General features: G+C 48.9%; 2 protein-coding genes across 3 annotated transcripts in view; both read left to right on the top strand.

Annotated features, from left to right (window-relative positions):
• The first annotated feature begins 707 nt into the window (after positions 1–707).
• On the top strand, positions 708–6,176 carry EXOSC2 (exosome component 2). Its single transcript, XM_068915366.1, has 9 exons — positions 708–894; positions 1,011–1,112; positions 1,203–1,248; positions 1,896–1,985; positions 2,335–2,400; positions 2,576–2,644; positions 3,876–4,052; positions 4,893–5,021; positions 5,340–6,176. The coding sequence occupies exons 1-9, from the start codon at positions 770–772 to the stop codon at positions 5,418–5,420; spliced, it is 885 nt and encodes a 294-aa protein (XP_068771467.1). The 5' UTR covers positions 708–769; the 3' UTR covers positions 5,421–6,176.
• A 7,930-nt stretch (positions 6,177–14,106) lies between these two features.
• The window catches only part of ABL1 (ABL proto-oncogene 1, non-receptor tyrosine kinase), an 84,692-nt gene continuing 80,356 nt past the window's right edge, over positions 14,107–18,442 (top strand). Inside the window, exon 1 of one of the 2 annotated variants that reach the window (XM_009665789.2) lies at positions 14,107–15,248. Coding sequence is in view for 1 of the 2 variants with exons in the window: in XM_009665788.2 (XP_009664083.1) it covers positions 15,113–15,248 (136 nt within the window). In the remaining variant the exon portion in view is untranslated. The remainder of the gene's footprint in view (positions 15,249–18,442) is intronic. The other variant, XM_009665788.2, reaches the window with a different exon arrangement.

Below are 18,442 nucleotides of genomic sequence, written 5' to 3'. Positions count from 1 at the left end.
AGGGTCTAACCAATGAAGTGAATAAAACTTCCACGCAAGCAGGTGATTGACCGTTGCCGCAGCTTTGCCAAACTCCTCACCCCTCCAGGCCAGCCCGGGGGGGCTGGAGGAGCCCTTGTCGCCTGGTGGAAGATCACCGGGCCCGAGGGCGACTTCGGCAATGAGAGGCGCCGACTGTTTGGTTTTCTTTTTTAAAAATCTATGAGATGTGATTTTTTTTTTTTGGAGTAATGTTATGCAACCCTCCCCTGTCGCACGTACAACCCGGCAGCGAGATGGGGGCAACTCAGCCCCTCAGCAGGGCCCTTCGGCTCGGGGGGCCGGGGCCGCCGGCGGGAGGAGAGGTCTGCGGCCACCCCAGCTGGGGGCTGGCGGCCCCACGCTCAGCCCTTGACCCCACAGCTCTCCCCGAGGACAGCTCCTGCTGCGGGGTGGGGGCGCCCGGCTGCGGGGCAGCCTTCCCCGCTCAGCCCCACAGCCTGCCCCTTAAGGTGGAGGAGGCGGGCAGCCACCTTTCCCGCACCAAACATGGCCCCCCTTCTCTCCCTTTGGATCCCAACGCGGTGAAGCCCACGCCGTCTTTTTCTGCCAGCAACCAAAATGGCCGCCCAACACGAAGCCGCTACTGCCGCCGACGGCCGCCCGCGGCCCTCAGCCAAGATGGCGGCGCCCTGGCCTCACGCGCGCTCTTGCCAGCAACCAGCATGGCGGGCGGAAGGCGCGTGTGGGAAGCGGGCGCCGGCGCGGCGCGGCGTTGCCCGCAGCCAACATGGCGGCGATAGCGATGCGGCTGCCGGTGGCCCGCAAGGCGGTGAGGCAGAGCGCGGCGCGGGGCGGCGAGAAGCACCTGGTGGCGCCGGGGGACATCATCACCACGGACACGGGCTACATGAGGTGGGGGCAGCCGGCCGGGCCGGGCGGGGGCTGTCGGCCCCGCTCGCTGAGGGCAGCGGCGCTCCGGGGGCTCTGGCGGCTGACTCCCCCCCGGCTGAGGGCCGCTCTCTCCGCAGGGGCCACGGCACCTACGTGGGCGAGGAGAAGCTCATCGCCTCGGTGGCCGGAGCCGTGGAGAGGGTGAACAAGCTGGTGTACGTCAAAGCGCTGAAGACCAGGTGCGAGCGGCCGGCGGGCCTCGTCGCGCGCGTGGCCCCCAAGGCGCCGCCAAGACAGGATTGCCCTAACGCGCGCTCTCTTGCTCCCAGGTACAACGGTGAAGTTGGCGACATCGTGGTGGGGAGGATCACTGAGGTAAAGCTCACAGAGGGTCCCGGCTGCTCTTCCCCGTTAGTGACTCCGGTTTTTCCTGACGCGCTGTTAAGTGGGAATTAAGTCTTGGCTCATATTTGAAGGGCAAGAGTGCTGCTGATGAGGAGGACGGTCCACCAGACTGAGGTATCTCTGTCTGTTCCAGAGCGTTTCTGAGGCTCCTAAAAGCACATTAGTATTTGTGCTTTTCAGCACTTGCCATCGTGCATTAGGACAACTAAGTGCTTTGCAGGGTTGGAGTTGGCGCGTCTGAGCTCTTCCCGTCTGCGGGATGCTGGAAAAGACTAAGAACTGAGGAGAAAATACATGGTTTTAATTACGGACCATTAACCAATTAAATGTTAATATTATTAACATTTGGGATTTTAAAAAAGATGAGGCTAAAAGTAGGCTACAGTGCTGTCTCAGCTCTCGCCTCTCTCTGTGTCAGTGCTTGTACAGTGTGAGCTCGCTGATACGAGCACCCATCGTGGGATGGGCCGTTCAGTTCAATCACCGTGCGTGGCTTGTTGGTCTGCAGCTTGCCTCGTGCTGGGCTGCTGGCTTGAGTGGCAGCAGGACCTCCCTCTCTGGTGAAGAGCTTTTGTTCATTTTGTGAGCATATATCAACAGAGTTTTTTCTTTTGCAGGTTCAGCAGAAACGATGGAAAGTGGAAACCAACTCCAGGCTAGATTCAGTCTTGTTGCTGTCATCTATGAATTTACCTGGTGGGGAACTGGTGAGTGCAATTGATGTAGAGCAGTGCCAGAGCCTCTCTTGTTCTGCTTTTACAGCAGAAGCTGAGGGCTGTGCACCGAGAAGCTGGGAGGCTCTGGAGCCCTTCCCACGGTTAGCACAGGGGTAGTATTGGTGTTTCTGCCTGTAGGTGCATCGGTAGTGCTCTGGTATCTTTATTTAACTCTTAGTGTTATTTGGACAGTGACCTAAATACCAGAACCTCGTTTTTCTTTGCTGCCAAGATTGTGTTTTGCGTGCCATCCTAAGGAGGTGGTCCCCTCGGTGTGGGAATCACTTGACGTTTTTCCATCCTGGGCCACGTGTAATTTTTCTCCCATTCTGCTTTTCAGAGAAGGAGATCTGCAGAAGATGAGCTTGCAATGAGGGACTATTTGCAGGAAGGAGACCTCATCAGCGTATCCTTCCACTGCTTGCATTCAGGCAGAAGACCCAAGGGGCATGGGTGAGAATGGCTAGACCTTAGCTAGCCAGACTGATAATGAGAGTTCTCTGCCTTTGGGCAGTGAGCAGCCAACTCCTGTTGGCACTGAGTAGCATTAGGGAGCTTGTTTCCTTAAGTGGCATTGACAGGCAGAAGTCCAGTCTGTATTTTCTGATGGGGCTGTGTCACTGCACACCCGAAGTCTGAAATACGGGAAGGTAAGTTGCTCAAAAGCACTTAGTTTTGGCTTAATTCTGCTCCAGTTGACTTGTAAGGGAGTGTCTACGCTGCTGCTGAGTATGGTTTAGACTTCCAAACCTGCAATGGATTGGAGCTTGAAGCAGATCAGAGCTCTTTCTGGGATGTCATCTCCCTGCTGCAAGAAATGGGATGTGAGAAGGGCAGGGAGGAGAGAGAAGGTCCCTTTGGAGAGTGCTCTGATGAAGGATAATACGTAGCCCGTCAGACAGTTCCTCCTAGGTTGGTGGTCCTGCGGCTGAAGGCCAGGCCCTTCCTAAATACAGCACAACTCCACCCAAGTCAGTAGAATTTCTTTGGCTTTATATCAGAGTAGCAGCAGGATTAGGCCTTTTGTGAGAGGTTGCTCTGTGTGTGTGTGTTTGTGTGTGTGTGTGTGTGTGTGTGTTTTGTTTTGTTTTTTTTAAGAGAAAAAGCTCTGGGGTAAAGCAGGGTGTTGTTAGAACCCATCCCTACAAGTTAGGAAGGATCGTAGCCCCCACATGGGAAAACAGATTGGAGTTCCCCAGTGCAAAGGGAATACCCTTGAGCTGCCCTTTGAACCACAGCCCTCCTTGTCCACAACTACAGGCTGCGAGTCCTGTTTCCCCCACTAACCCTTTGGGAATTGAACCCTGAGGAGAAAAAACTTCTGGCTCAAACTTGCTAACTCCTCTTCTGCAGGCCATTGCCTTTATAACTTGTTTCTCTCCCCAGGGCTCTATTTTAGGCTTTATGCAGTTGGCATTTATCTCTGGTTTTGCGCATTGTAATAAGCCAAGGGGCCGTTGGAGCGTAGGCTGCAGTTTGGGATTACCGGACCAAAGGTATTAGCGCTTAAAAGATGAAAGCGAAATGTGCTTATTGCACAAAGGGTGAAGGACAGCTATTGGATTAAAAGGGAAAGCGTTCTGCTAAATTGGGCCTCTCACTCTTCATTTTTCTGCAGGGATGGTTGATGTGTAGTTACGATCAAGATATTATTAACATTTGTGCTAAGAACTCAGAGTATTCTTCATCTTCAAAGGGCTGCACAGACATTAGCTAATTCTCCCAGCACTCCCAGATGCAGGCAGGTTTTATAGTCGCTGTTTCACAGGAAGGGGTGTTAAAGCTGGCTGGTTCATAGACCAAGAATGGAGCGCGTGTCAGTCACCAGATGTATCTGTGGTGGGTCGTCTCTCACACTGAGTCTGATGGTCTGCTTTTCAGCTTGGCCAAGGTGTTCTTGTTCAGGTCTCACCCTCCCTCGTGAAGCGCCAGAAGACTCACTTCCATGACTTGCCCTGTGGTGCGTCTGTGATCCTCGGCAACAATGGCTTCATCTGGATCTACCCAACTCCAGAGCAGAAAGATGAAGAGGCAGGGGGCTTCACCACCAACTTGGAGGTGAGGGGACAGGGAAGATGACAGACCTTCCTCTACCAACCGTGTTTTGCTAGTGTGACCCAGTCCAAGAGGCACATCAATAATGTGTTCTGCATTGGGGACTTCTAAGTCCCCCTTCCTCTCATCTGGAACCTCTAAGCAGTTTCCCTTTTGTCAATGTCTTGCAGCTTGTTAGCCTGTTTTGCCTCTGTGCTTGCAGCGAGAACTATATTAACCAGTCTGTAACTATTTAATGCTGTTCAGCAGGCCTCACCCATTTTATTTGCAGCAGCGGACTGTTCTGTTCATATCGGGGTGTGTGGAGGTTGCCAGGAACTTCTTTTGTTCATATATTTTGTTCAGTGTAGTGTTATGATAGAGGTCTTGGTGCTAAGTGAGACTTCTAGACCTAGTGCTTCTGCTGTCCCTGGAGCGTTGCAGCCAGTCTAAGGAACAGTTTTGGTGGCCTGCAGAAGATAGCCTTTCCAAGTTTGCTGGTAGAGCTTTGCCGCTCGCCACAGCAGAGCACAGGCATGAACGTTTCCCTTAGGAGGTGTATGGAAGTGCTTGTGAAGAACTGGGAAACCCTCAGCCATTTGGCTGAGCATTTGTGCTTCTCTCTTGAAGGAGAGAGAAAGAGAGAAAGAGAATTTCTCAGATGTGCTGGGCTATGAAGGAGCAGTTCCTCACCTCTCTGAAACTGTGAAAATGCCCTAGGATTCTGTCTTGAGGCCACCTTTTGCTGTCAGCGGAGACTTTCAAGATGTGGTACTAGATTTGTGGCAAAGCTTTGTTATATTGGCAAAGCTTGCTTATATTGTTTCACTGTGTATTCGCCTCTTCTCCTCTATCATTCCTCAGCCAGTCCCCTTGTCTGACCGGGAAGTGATCTCACGACTCCGGAACTGCATTGTGGCTCTGGTTACTCAGAAGTTGATGCTCTTTGACACCAGCATCCTGTATTGCTATGAAGCATCCCTTCCCCATCAGGTACAAAAGCCAATATTTACTTTATTCCATGCTGTGGGGAGGGGGTGGACACACTGGTGTGTGTCATTCAGCAAGGGTTAGGATATGACAGTAGATTTAGCTTCTCCTTTGATATCTTATGGTCTCTGTAAGAACTGCTAACCAGGAGGAAGTCAACTTTGTCTTAGAAACCTCTGCCATGATAATCTTGTTTGTTTGTAACCCTCTGAAGGTATCTCACTTGCCACGTGTTGCTGTGTGCCAGGGGCCCTTGTCCCCATGGTGTGCAAAGGTAGCAGTCACTCTTTGGTGCTAATGTTACTCCTCTTTCTGCTGCAGATCAAAGACATTCTCAAACCAGAGGTGATGGAGGAGATCGTTCTGGAAACCCGACAGAGGTTGCTGGATCTGGAAGGATAGGGCACCCGGCCAGAAGTGGTCGTTTGAACTCCCACCGTGGCAGCTTTTGATTCCCAGTATTTTTTCAGTATCCCAGCCCCCACCATTCGTTCCAGGCTCAGAAACCACCAAAATTCCTCACTTTAACTACTAGTTAAAGTGAGCCCTTTTTGTACAATAGTACTAAGTAGTACTTAGGTGCAATGGCCTTTTAGTGCAGCAGCATGAAAAGTGGATTTCTAACCTTTGTAAAGATGCAAGTGTAACTGGGATGTATCTCATTGCACTAGTTGCTGTGTCTAGTGCCTCTGAAGTTGGTGCAGAACGATAAGAGAACAGGATGAGTTTTGTGTTCAGTTTTCCTCTCCCCAATGCTTTCTAAATGGTTTTGATTTTTCTTTACCGTGATAAGAGATCTACCAGTCTGCGACTCTGAGAGTAGTTTTTCTCTTAAAGACTGCAGATCACAGGTACAAGTCTTAGGAGCACAGGATTCTTTTTAGAGTGTCCTCACCCTGATAACTACATTTTGGGTTTGATTGTTCATGGCTTACCTATCTCAAGGGTATGGGAGTGGATGTATCATGATGCGGCTGCCCACGTGAACCAGGTAGCCGTTTTGATGGGTGAGCAGCGCTCTCTCAGTCCCTCTAGGCGCTGTGTGCATCCTGCTGGTCCTTTTTATATGCCTAATATAGTGAGCTCCTCTTCTGGGGAGGCTTCAGTATTGTTTTCTATTAAATATTTTACATGTTAATTAAACTTTTTTGAAAGAGAGATCAGTCCTTCAGGAGTGTCTGCATTGGCTTGTCTTCCTCCAGAATGAATTGGGTCTAGCTCAAGAGATGCATTTGGCCAGGACGCTCAGAATGGTTGCAGTGTCTCTTTATGTCCCCTTCAACCGTTACTCTTCTTCCCACTCAAGTAGAACTGCTCCATCTTCTCCAACATATCTTCCATGAAGAGCTCCTCTTGTAAGGTAGATTGCCTGGCAGTGATTACTGTGGCTCACGTTCAACATTGCTTCCCTGCAAGATCCTGTGGAGTGGTGAGTCATGCAGCTGTGTCTGGGGAAGGTGGGGAGTCCAGTAGGACACTGGCTGAGATCCTCAGGCCAGTGGTTAGAGCTGGGCATACTGAGCCAGATGCTGGCAGTTGGTCACCTTCCCTGTACAGAATGGACATGATGATTTCCTTTGAATGTCCTCTCAGATCCTTGGTGCTGTATTAGAACTGTTTGTATTACATATGTATTATATGTTAGAGCTGCTTGCAGCGCTGTGCTGTATCTGTTAAAAAGGCTGAAGAAGCAAAAAGTCTGTCCTAATTGGCACTGAATCTAATTTTAATATTGGAAATTCTCCTGCTTGCCCGAGGCAAAAAGAAAAACCCTTTGCTGTTTTTTTTTTTTTTTCTTGGGAACTAGAAATATCCTTCTAGTTGCTTCTCATCCAGTTCTGGCTGCTCTGCCTGTGGCCCAGCATAAGCACTAGGTGGCAGCTTCTGATCGTGTTTGTAGTATTAATCTGCTGCTGCAGCTCTGCCTCGTTGCTGTGCCAGATGGCAAGGGCTGGATATTTGCCACCAGTGCTGCTGCCCAAATACTAACTGCAGCATTATGGTGCTCAGTGGCTAAGGACAAGCAAGGACATGGGTAACCTATTCTACTGCTGTACAACTGAGACTTCTGTCTGTACTGGCTCTGTAAAACAGTACTTAACGTTCTTGAGGGTGTCACTGGAAAGCTCCATACATGAGCTAGGAATTGTTATTTTGAGCTCTGTGAGGATTTCCTGATAAATGTTACAACCACATCCTCAAGGTGACTTGGGAAGTTTAACAACTGAAGCTTAATGGTGATGCTTTCAGGTTTGTGCATGAGGCTGGTACTGGCGTTATCCACATCTGCATGGACAGGAGCAGCACAAAGAGGCTAAAAGCTTTCAGCCACCTCTATTTCTTCTAATTAAAAAGTACTTTTTTAATTTTTCCAATCCAATTGCTGGATTAGGCTGTTTGTTATTACCATGCAGAGGCATTCAAGGATTTCTGCTGTGCGATTTTTAGATATGAACAGATAGAATATCTGACGTTTCCTAATTAAAACAAAATTTTTAAAGTTTAGGTGACTAGTCCAAATTTGATCCGGTAGATCTCCTTGCATCTCTGCTACTTAAAATGACACAAGTCCATGCAAGTTAAAAAGTGGGCCAAGGGGTGAAAAGACTGTACTTCACTACATCCCAAAGAGGTTTGATGATTTGATATCTGGAAATGGTTCTCCTGAACTGTTACATGAATGCAAAATGCTTCCCTGTCCTCCAGTGACGTTTCTGAACGCGTCTCACAGGTCAGAAGGGGGGTGGGGGTTATGAGGCTATTGAAGGTGCTGTAGGTAACGTGGTGGAAGCATGGGTGGAAGTGTTCTCTGCAGGTGATTAAGTTAGTGTTGCGTGGAGCACCGAGTGTGAATCCTCAGACCTGAAGGCCAGCCAGTGCCAGGTCCTGATAATATGGAACCCAGGAAAGGGCTGCTGGTGCCTCTGCAGTAGGCTGTGTGGTGCGCACAGCTGAGTTGTCTCTATTATTTTTTTTCTACATAGCAGAGCAACAGCTCAGATGTCTTAACAGAAAATGCATAGCTTTGTGTCTAAAGAGAGTCTCTTTAAAACTGTGCTCTGTGCCTACGTTTCTAATGCTAGCCCTCTCTCCCCACCGTGAACCAGTTCTGGTTACTTGTGCTCAATAAGTGAATATATAACCTGAGAAACCATGAGCTCAATATCTAGACTGCTTCAGCTCTGAATTTTCTGATTCTGCCTGCTAGCTGCAGCATCCCTGATATTTTGGACTTGGCTATGTGTCAAATGGGGACAGCTATGTGACTCATGCAGTTCCTGCTTTCCGGCATACCTGTCACTTGTTCCCAAGCCTAAAAACAGGAGCACCAGCAGGTAAGATTTGATTATTGGTCATTTCTAATCTCTGATAAGAAGTGTAGGTCCTGGTATTTTTCTCCTGGGCCACAAGGGGTCATTGCTGTTCTTTCCTAATTCAGCCAGCACTGCGCTAAGCCCAGACCTAAATTTTGAAAGAAGGCTTCAACAGGGACGTTGCTGGGTGTTCTTGCAAGCCCATCAGCATGGCTTTTCAAGCCAGCAGTTAACAGAGATAGGAGAGGAAAAAACTTGCATGGGGAGGGAAAAGCTTTCTGAGCAGTTGTAAAGGTGGTAAAGAAAGGTACTTGTCCAACTGCCGGTTTACTGTTGATTTGATTAAATCCTTTGTGGCTTTTCTCTGACAAGTGTTGAGGATCACCAGTGCTCATCCACTTGAAAGGCAATCAGATGTCCTGCTGGGGCTCATAGTGCCCCTCTGGAGAAGCCGAAGTGTCACTGTTGAGTCATGTCCCACAGTATGGCAAATGACTTTTCCACAGTACCCACTAGAGATGAGTGAAGAGTCAGAGAAGGTTGGGGGTGGGGGGCGAGGGTTTGGCAAACCAGGTAGGCTCTGACTTCTCAGATGGGTGGGTGAGCCTGGGGTCCTTTCTCTATAGGCAAGTCCACAGAGGAAGGAAGGCAGACTATATAAAGAATGCCTTTGAAGCAGGAAGTACTCAAGATGTAAAGGAGACTCTAGCAAAGCAGAGTCTGCTTGAATTCTTGAAATAGTCTGTGGGATTTTTCTAGGCAACTTCCAAGCAGGGAAGGTAAAGAGGAAGGATCTACGGTTTCTCTGGCTTGGGAACAAAATCATAGTCCAAAGAGGGGGTAGGAAAAACAAATCAAATAAGTGGTCATTTTTATATGAGGAACTGCAATATGCGCCTAGACACTAAAACTCCCTAGACCAGTCTGACATTCCTCATCACCACTGTCCAATGGCATGAAACCTGTTTATAAGCTGGCTGTAGCACCTGCCTGTTCTGCTTGCTCCAAAGCTGGTACATAGCATAGTTGGGCTTATACTGTTGGCACTTTCTTGAAAGTGGAGCTAGTAAATAGTTCCCCTGCTTGTGGGTGCTGCCTGCAGAAATGGGAGCACAAATTCAGCTGTCTGTAGAAATAATTTAACTTGCTTATTGGTGCCAGTGTTTCATTCATGTACTAATATGAAGAATGACAACCTCTCCCTTTATTCCCAGTAATAACCACTGGGATTTAAAACTTGTGCTAATGGATTGTCAATCCAATTACTGCTGCTTATTATGTTATTTCTGTATCATTCACATCCAGTTTTGCTGTTAAAGCCAAGTGAGTGTTACAAAGATCATGCTTTGAGCAGGCCCTAGAAGATGCTAAAAACCCGCAGAGATGAAAGGCGCGGGTTCCCAAGGACCGATACTTAATATCCTAAGAGTTGGTATTTGGTAAAGAGGTTGGAGCTTTAAGATATTGTTGTGGAGGGGTGGAGGAAACATCACTGCAGCTTTTGGGTGTAACAACCCGCACTTAATGGAAGGTAAACAAAAAAAGCATTGAAACTTCTTTTATGAAATAGATGGGAGGTACCCAGGCCACATGCAAGGCCTTGATTAAAACAATCTGTAACAGTTTTTTTTTTCTAGCCTGGAAATGCAGCTTCTGTGGTCACACAGTCTCTGATCTCTGTCTTCCCTAATAACTTCTGCACCCACTGGGTAACTTCAAGGTTGTAAACCAGTGAATAGAGATAATCCAGTTCACGAAAAAACTGGCAGCAGGATAGAGGACAGAAAATGTATGACCCTTCTGGAAGGAAGGAAGGCAGATATGCTGTGCTGTTGGGAGTGCCCAGCTGGCGGGCCCGTCTGCACATGTGTAGCCCCAGCTTAACTACACCACTGTTTTGGGAAACGGGAAATGCTTTGGGAGCAACTGCTGAGTGGAAAGAGGCTGGGGACTGCTGGCAAAGAACCTGCCCCACTTGGCTTCTTTCTGATTGCAGAGCATCAAAGGAATACCCGACTCCTCCAGCCTTTTTTTCCCTCTCTTGGTAGCAACAAAAAGGACCTCAAATACTGGCTAACAGCTTGAGTTAAAAGGGCTGGTCGTATAGAAGTGAGCTTTTAAGTGAGACAGTCTGAGATTGCTTGTAGTTGAACTTCTGGTTATGGGATTTGCAACTTTCAGATCTGTTGGATCTGTGGTGAGTTATAGCAGTAATAAATTCACCTGTTCTGGTAAATAAAAATAAGTATATTCATCTGTGTAGTATCTCGTGTGGGGCAGGGAGAAGTACATACAGTGTATATTGTCCGGAACAGAAAGCCTGCCTATTTTCAATTACCTTCGTGTATGCCAGTGAGCGTATTTTGGTCAAAGCCTTCTGAGTATCGTGGACCTCTGGTAGTCGTCAGGAGCTCACTCTGCTTCAGTCCTGCTAGCTGATATGAGAGATTATGGATGCTCCAGTAAGACCCAGAAGGGAATAACTTTTTCAGTAAAGGATGGTTTGTATTAACTAGTCTGTCAACTCAGGCTGAGCAATTTGAGAGAGATTTGTTACCAGTCAGTCTCATTTCCTGAGTTTCCTTCACCCAATGGGAACACCCGGAGTCTGTTTTGGAGTGGAAGTTAGATCATAGCAGTGAGGAGCTGCTCTCCATTACTGAGATAAACTGGAGAAATTCGGCTGAGTTTGAGTTTGAGACTCTGGGTTTGTCTCAGCGTAACGTACCAGAATTTCTCTCTTGCATGTTTGTAACGCAAACAGCCTCAGTTCCTGGAACCTGAGTTACTGATGGGAGAACGCAATATAAATGGTTTGGGATCAGTGTCCTGGCTAAGAATTAGTGACATAGGAGAAGAATGGTGCAGCAGAAGTGGAGGATCCCTTAGGCCTGAATGAAGTGCTACCTTTTAAGTGCTGTAATTGGAAGATGAACAATCCATGTCTGCTAGGGACCTCAAACATGCTATAGGAGAAATGGAACATGTTTGAATTTGTCATAAGGGAGGAGTCAGCATAAACAAGCCGGTGCTTTGTCCAGATGGTAACTCTGAGAAGGAAGTTACCGGAGAAACTGCTTTTGTGTGTTCTCCCACTGCCGGCTGGGAGCAAGCACAGACCTTTGACCAAAATACTCCAGCCTCATGCTGCTGCCTCAGCCCTTTTCCATTCCCATCGCAAACTGGATAGAGAAACAAAATACCTTCGGCTTCACGGTATGTACTCCTCAGAGAACGCGCATACTGCACATCTAAGGGCACCATGGTGCAGGCTGAAGAATTTTGAGGTTTAACTTCATCTTGGTATAGAACAGTGCACACATGTAGATAAATCCAATAACATACATTTTTTGGCACATTTCTTGGCCTCTAGGGCTGTTTTCAGTGTCAAGTTTTGCATGTGCTCTGACAGCATTAATAAAGAGATGAGGACCCTAGTGCCAGCAGGATGACTTATCCCTGGTTCTGGAAAAGCTAATATTACAGCTGCCCCTGTAAGGTTCTCTTCATCCCTGTCCCTCTCTGTAAGAAGTCTAGGGTCCAGAACAGGCCAGGGGACTTGAGAGCAATGCACTTGAAGGGGTCTTTGGGGCTTGAGAACCAACCAGCTCTCATTATCAGATCCAGGAGGAAACAACTCAGGTGGCCCTTGCAAAAGGAAAAGGAAGTTGATATGAGTTAAGGGAATACTCTTAACTTTATGCCTCAGTTTAAAGAGTTTGCTTGTGAAGTTAGATTAGCAGATGCCTACCTAGAGGGGAATTATGCATGGAGTGAATTAAGCCCACAAAGAGAAGCTCTCATGGTCTAAGGGTGTCTGTTGCCTTTTTCCTGGCGTAGCTAGGTGGCTTGTTGTTGTCGTTTTTTTTCTTGTGTTCTTGATATTATTGTATTATTGCCTTTGGATGGATTAAAAAAGGTGATTGTGACCGATGCAATTGATGCAGGGTTTTAGATCTCAGTCTGCAAGCTCTTTGTAATTCTGTATGTGAACGTTTTCCTGACAGCTCTTCAACAATGTTTTGTCTCTTAAAAAGAAGAAATCAGCCCATTCTCATACCTAAGGCAGCAGAAAAAGTCCAAGTATGTGTGTATGGCCCTGCGCCTAAAAACAGATGGAAAGCACATATCCTTGCAAAGTTTCCTAGAAGCTGGGTGAGGCAAAGAGCAGGCTAATTCACGTCCCCTCTGGACCTCGCAGTACAGCGCTAATGAGCCAGTGCACAACTGTGTTTAGTGCAGCACGTTATTTGGGGACTGGGTCCCAGAGGCACCGAGCAAACGTGCTGCAGTGCCGCGTGCAGGCCCTGCTGCCTGGCCACCTCCGCTCCTCACCTCCCCCTACCTCTGCCTCGTCCCAGCTCTCGTCTGTCTCCTCCATCCTGACCTTCCTTGTGGTCGCTCCAGCTCACCATCGCTACCGTGATACCCCCCATTCCCAAGTCATCTTCCCCCCGTTTCTCAACACCCTTCATTGCTCTCACCCCTGCAATCCTTTTCTGTCACTCCCATTGCTCTCCTGTCACTGCTGCTCCTACTGCTCCTGCCTCTCCTCCATCTCCCCCCTCACTAAGGATCTCCCTCATGGTTCCTCCTCCCCCCCCCCATTTCCCTCATCCTTCCCCACATTGTCCCCATTTCCGTCATCCTCTGCTTCAAAGAGCCTTTCATGGCTCCTGCCCAGCACTTCCCTCCCCTCTCTTCTCACCAGCCCTGAGCCCGCTTCGTGCCTGCCCCTTGTCTCCCTCATCGCCCCACCCGGGTCCCATGTGGGTGCCCCCGTTTCCCTCCTCCTTCACCTCCCAGCCCCTCCCTCCCCTTCACCCTCATCCTCCCCTCGGGGCTGCCCTCCCTCCCAGTTTCCCCTATCCTCCCCTCCGTTTCTCTCACGGCTCCCCCCGTTCCCCTCAGCTCCCCCTGCCCAGACCCCACCTGGGTCCCCCATTTCCTTCATGGCGCTGCCCCCGAGACACCTCCATGTCCCCGCTTCCCTCACGGCTTCCCGCCTCGGGGCTCCCCCCCTCCCCTGGACCCCCCCACTTCCCTCGGGGCTCCCCCCACACACCCCCCATTTCCCTCGGAGCTTCCCCCCCCTCCCCCGGACCCCCATTTCCCTCGGGGCTCCCCCCCCACACCCCCCATTTCCCTCGGAGCTTCCCCCCCCCTCCCCCGGATCCCCATTTCCCTCGGGACTCCCCCCCTCCCCCGGACCCCCCACTTCCCTCAGGGCTCCCCCCACGGACCCCCCATTTCCCTCGGAGCTTCCCCCCACCCCCTCCCCCGGACCCCCATTTCCCTCGGGGCTCCCCCCCTCCCCCGGACCCCCCATTTCCCTCGGGGCTCCCCCCCGGACCCCTATTTCACCCCCCCCCCCCGCCGGGGCTCGGCAGGTTGCCATCACGGCGGCGGCGGCGGCGGGCGCGGTGCCCTGACGGGGCCGAGGCCGGGACCGGGCAGCGGCCGCGCCGGGCCGGGCGGGAGGCGGAGGCGGAGGAGGAGGAGGGGCCGGAAGGGGATGTGACCGCCCGCCCGCCCGCCGGCCGGGGACGGGGCCGCGGCGCGCCGGGGGTTCCGGGATCTCCCTCGCCGCCTGCGGCCGCCTCTGCCCGCCCGCGTCGCTCGGTGCCCCCGGCGGCAGCCTCCTTCGCTGGGGCCCCCCCACCTGGCCGCAGCCCTTTGTCCCCCGTCCTGTCAACGCCCGGCCCGGCCCCCCCGAGGCGGGTCGGGGTCGGGCGGCGGCGGCGGCCCGACCCGCTGCTCCCGGCCGGCCCCTCCTGCGCGTCCAGCCGCGGCGGGGCCGGGCTCGGCCCGCTGGCGCTCGCCGCCGCGGCCTTCCCCGCCGCCGGCCTCCCCCGCTGGGATGAAGCCAGCGCAGTCACCCCCGCTTGACCTCTGCTGGCTGCTGTGCAGAAACCTTCCTCCCGGAGAGCATCCCTGGGCTCATGCCTCTTCCCGGCCACCGGCACCCGGCTCCCGCTGAGCCCTGAGGGCCGAGGCCGCCGCACCGGGGCGGCCTTGCCCGCCCCCCGCCCCGCTTGGGCCTTGGCGCGCTCGAGGCGTCGCTTCGGAGTCCGCCATGGCGCCGCGGTGCCCGCTCGGCCGCTCGACGCCCGCCGGCGCGCGGGAGAGGTAGCGGCGGGAAGAGCGGGCGACGGCGGAGGGCGAAAGCTCCGCGGGGCCCGTGCGGAGAGAGCGCGCGCGCGGATCCCTGAGGACTGAGCCGGCCTGCGCTTTTGTGTCGAAGCCTGACATGATTTGGATGTCCTGGAGCCTGCTGGACTTCAACGGTACTTGAAGCCAGAGACGTGGCTTTTGGGGGCCTTTGCTCGCTCAATGCTATGCAAAAGAAAAGGAGGAAAAAAAAAAAGAAACCTTGACCCTGGTTGCAGTGGGAATGACCGTTTCCTGCCCTGGGTGAGCCTAGATGCGATTTCTTGTTTGTAAGATGAACTAATTCTCCTTTGCCCGGCGGAAGACGCATTGCATATGGTAACGTAAGACTTTGACGCTTGTTGTAGTTACTAAGCAATTGGAACTTTTAACTTGTTGTTTTGCATAAAGCCACCTAAAGAGCCTTGTTGCTGCCTCCAGACGCGTTGCAAGAGTCCGCGAGCTTGTCTTAATTCTTCGCCTCAAGTGACTTTATTACACGGTGAGCGCAACCAGCATACCCACCTAAAATACGTTTCCCTTCCGAGCTCCGTCCCAACCTGGAAGATCAGGGATCACAGACTTCTTCAAAAACTTCTCGTCCTGGGGAAGGCTGCCCATAGTTGCTTTATGGGGCAGCAGCCTGGAAAAGTCCTTGGGGACCAAAGGAGGCCAAGTCTGCCTGCCCTGCACTTCATCAAAGGAGCAGGGAAGAAGGAATCATCTAGGCATGGGGGCCCGCACTGTAACGTCTTTGTGGAACACGGTAAGGAGTTTCTCTTGGCTTATGTCTGGCCTGCCCAGTTAGATGCAATATTGTTTATTAAATTGCTTCCTACAGATATAAAGAGGCTGTACCGTATGGAAGTCTTCTGTTTTCTTTCTTGCTTCTTGATGCAAATCCTGCCTAATCGTGTAGTAAGAAAATGCTTAACTTGTGTCAGATTGCTTGAAACTTAAGGAGAGGTTGTTATACAGCTGAGTAGTAAATACAAGGAAATAACTTGTTTTTAACATCATACAGGTTTCTCATTTCTGCCTTAGATATGTTCTTATTTAAAATCTGGGAAAGTGGGGTTTTTTTTTGTTTTGTTTTGTTTTGTTTTTTGTACAGACCAACCACAGGTGCTGGTGATGCTGTTGCCATTGACAGGTTTTCTAATTGTCTTTAAAGGGTCTCAGCTACCTGAAAATAAAATACCTTCCTTTGGAGAGTTTGTGGAAGTTGCAATTGTGACACCTGATGGGAATCAAACAGTTTCTTGTTAATTTGCTTAGTGCATTTACAGCGTTTTTGGTTAGTGGTTTCTCCTCAAGCCAGCTAGGCCTTGATCTTGTGCTGTGATGAGATTAAGTGCAAGAGTGAATATGTTAGGGGTTTAGCAACCTCTTCGCTTGCTGGTCTTCCACAAAGTAAAAGGGGACTGAGAAAGTCAGGAAAGAAACTAAATGAAAAACTCAGTAGGACTCAGAGGTGGGTTTAGCATCTATTTCAGATTATTTTTTTCCTTCTTTCTTTTTTTTTTTTTTTTTAAAATAAATGACTGAGTAGTTTTCAAGCTTATGGTAGCCGTTTTCAAAGGTCAGACACAGTAAAGTGTTGTTTTGCTGAAACTTCTGGAGTAATCCTTGTTTTTGCATAATGCGTTTTCAGTTCTGATGTTCTTGGAGCAGACATGCCGCTGGCCGCTATCTTAGGCGAGCGAATATGATTTTGACAAAGCTTGTTCAACAGTTCTCTCCTCCTAAGAAAGTTTGAGCACAAAACCAAGCTGCATCTATAATCTTTATCCAATTAAAAATTGAAAAATTTGCAGCGTCTGAGGACACAATCTAACTGCTAAGTGGAAAAATATTTATTTAGTTTTATTTTAGATAGGCTTTGTTTTGAAACTTTCTCATCCTGAGTTTCTGAGTCACCAAGAAATTCTGTGCAATAGTTAGCAAAGATACAGACAGAGATGCTGTGTACGTACTGCTGAGTTTCAAGTTACATATTGTTTCAAGTTACATTAATGTTATTTCTTCTCATTTCCTGTGCAGTGTTTGTGCACTGAGGTTATTTGGAAATTGGAGGTAATTAATGGAAAGATGGAGAATATAAGGGCTAACTTGGCACTCTGATAAAAATCCTGCTGCAGAAATTTTCCAGGGCATGCTTTCAGTACTGAAATATACCCACTCCTCCACCCCCAGTTTGGTTGCTGCTTTACTACTTAGGACAGAGTTTCAAGGTCAGATGAGACGCAGTGCACTTAACTGCAAGCAACACAATATTCTAACTACCTTCAGTGTTTTGATGTGGCAGCAGAGCCAGAAATGGTCCTTTTTGATCATCTAGCAGGAATAGGCAGATGGTAACTTCTTGCCAGTATGACCTGAGGTCAGAACATCCTAGCACATTTGCAAAGAAAAATAGCATCTGTAATGTCCATATACCATATGTCCACAAGAGACCTCAGTGTCTTGATTTTGAAAAGAATAAACTTGAAAGGGGACATCAAGGCTGATACATCTGTTAAGAGAACTGCAAAAGATCAGCCTCGCTTATCCACATGAGGAAAACTTATTCCGTTGACTATACGAAATGGTTCTTCGTATAGTACAGGCAGTAGAAGGCTGTACCACCGTTTTTGTTGTTCAGCTCTATTTTGAGTTTTGGCCCCCAACTTGCCTGGAAAATGTTACCTTGTTATTGAAATATAGGCGCTTAAAAATATCTAGAACAATACAGAGGAAACAAAGCTCATCTTAGTTCTTCATTTCCATCAGATTTTTATTGGTAATTTTCTTGTCTTTGAAATATATATAATCTGATAAACTGACTATCTAACATATTGGCTTATCAATTAATGGAAAGAAAAATGGTTCATGTTTTCAATCCTATTCAGGAATGGTACTTTAAGCTGTCTTTTATAAAAATGGATTGAGATTTTTTTTAGGGTTTAAATATTTCTTGCATGTTTGCCTTTCAGTATTGTCACTGCACAATTTCTTCTGAATGCCAAATACTCTGTCTGGATTCTCTGCCCTACAGTGGGAACTAGTTTGTCCCTGGGAAATCAGACATCCTGCTTTTCATAACTAATAAATGTTTTGGTTAAGCTCAAGGGTGGGCTGCTTAAAGCAAACCCCTAGAGATAGTAGAACTCTTCAAGATACTTGTTTGAAGTTATTTTGTTTTAAAAGCCATGATAAAGCAAAAAACCGTTGAGTTGATAATAGCATGGCTTGTCTGTTATGGTTGCGTTTTGGCAATGCTGTTTCATAACCTTGTCTCACGAGTGTCGGTGGGACTCCTGCCTGCAAAGTTTTACTCGGGCCGATTCGGTAGACGCTTAGCAATGATTATCAGAGCATTAAAGATCTTAAATGCTTCAGTGGTATTGAATCTTATTTGACTAGTCAAGGAGTTAATAAATAATATCAGATACTAACAACGCATGGCAAAATGATTTTCGGGAAAGTAATTCAATTTCTCGGACATCCTTTTCTCTGTAGTATTCAAAGCAATGCTTTGAGAGGCTTTTGAAATGTAAGGAGACAATTGTCCTAAAATCAGCTCCGCTGGTAGTCAAATGCTCTGAATTTTGTCCTTGAGGTTAGCATTATGGTGGGAAATCCACAGGTATTTTAGGACCAGAGAGTTTTGGACTTTTTCTCTCTCTGTCTTGCTGCTTCCTCCGCTAAAGGTGTTTCACAAGCAGGAGTTCGCTGTGGTGTAGTTATCCTCGGTAGCAGAGTAGCCCATGAGAGGATTTTGCATATTGCATCTTGTTGCAAATTCCTTCATCTCTTAGATTATCCTTTCTCTTAACTTTGAGATGGCAAATAAAGGCAATGTTTGCCTCTTCCCTTATGCTTTTCCCAGCTGAGAAATAGTTGCTGCTTTTGGGAATATCCAGCTGAGAAGAAAAAAAAAAAAAAACGTGGTCAGTATGCAGTTAATGGAAAAGACTT

Source organism: Struthio camelus, chromosome 20, assembly GCF_040807025.1.
Source record: "Struthio camelus isolate bStrCam1 chromosome 20, bStrCam1.hap1, whole genome shotgun sequence".
NCBI classification, from domain to species: domain Eukaryota; kingdom Metazoa; phylum Chordata; class Aves; order Struthioniformes; family Struthionidae; genus Struthio; species Struthio camelus.
Note: the sequence above shows the minus strand (reverse complement) of the source record. Positions and strands in the feature narration are given on the sequence as shown.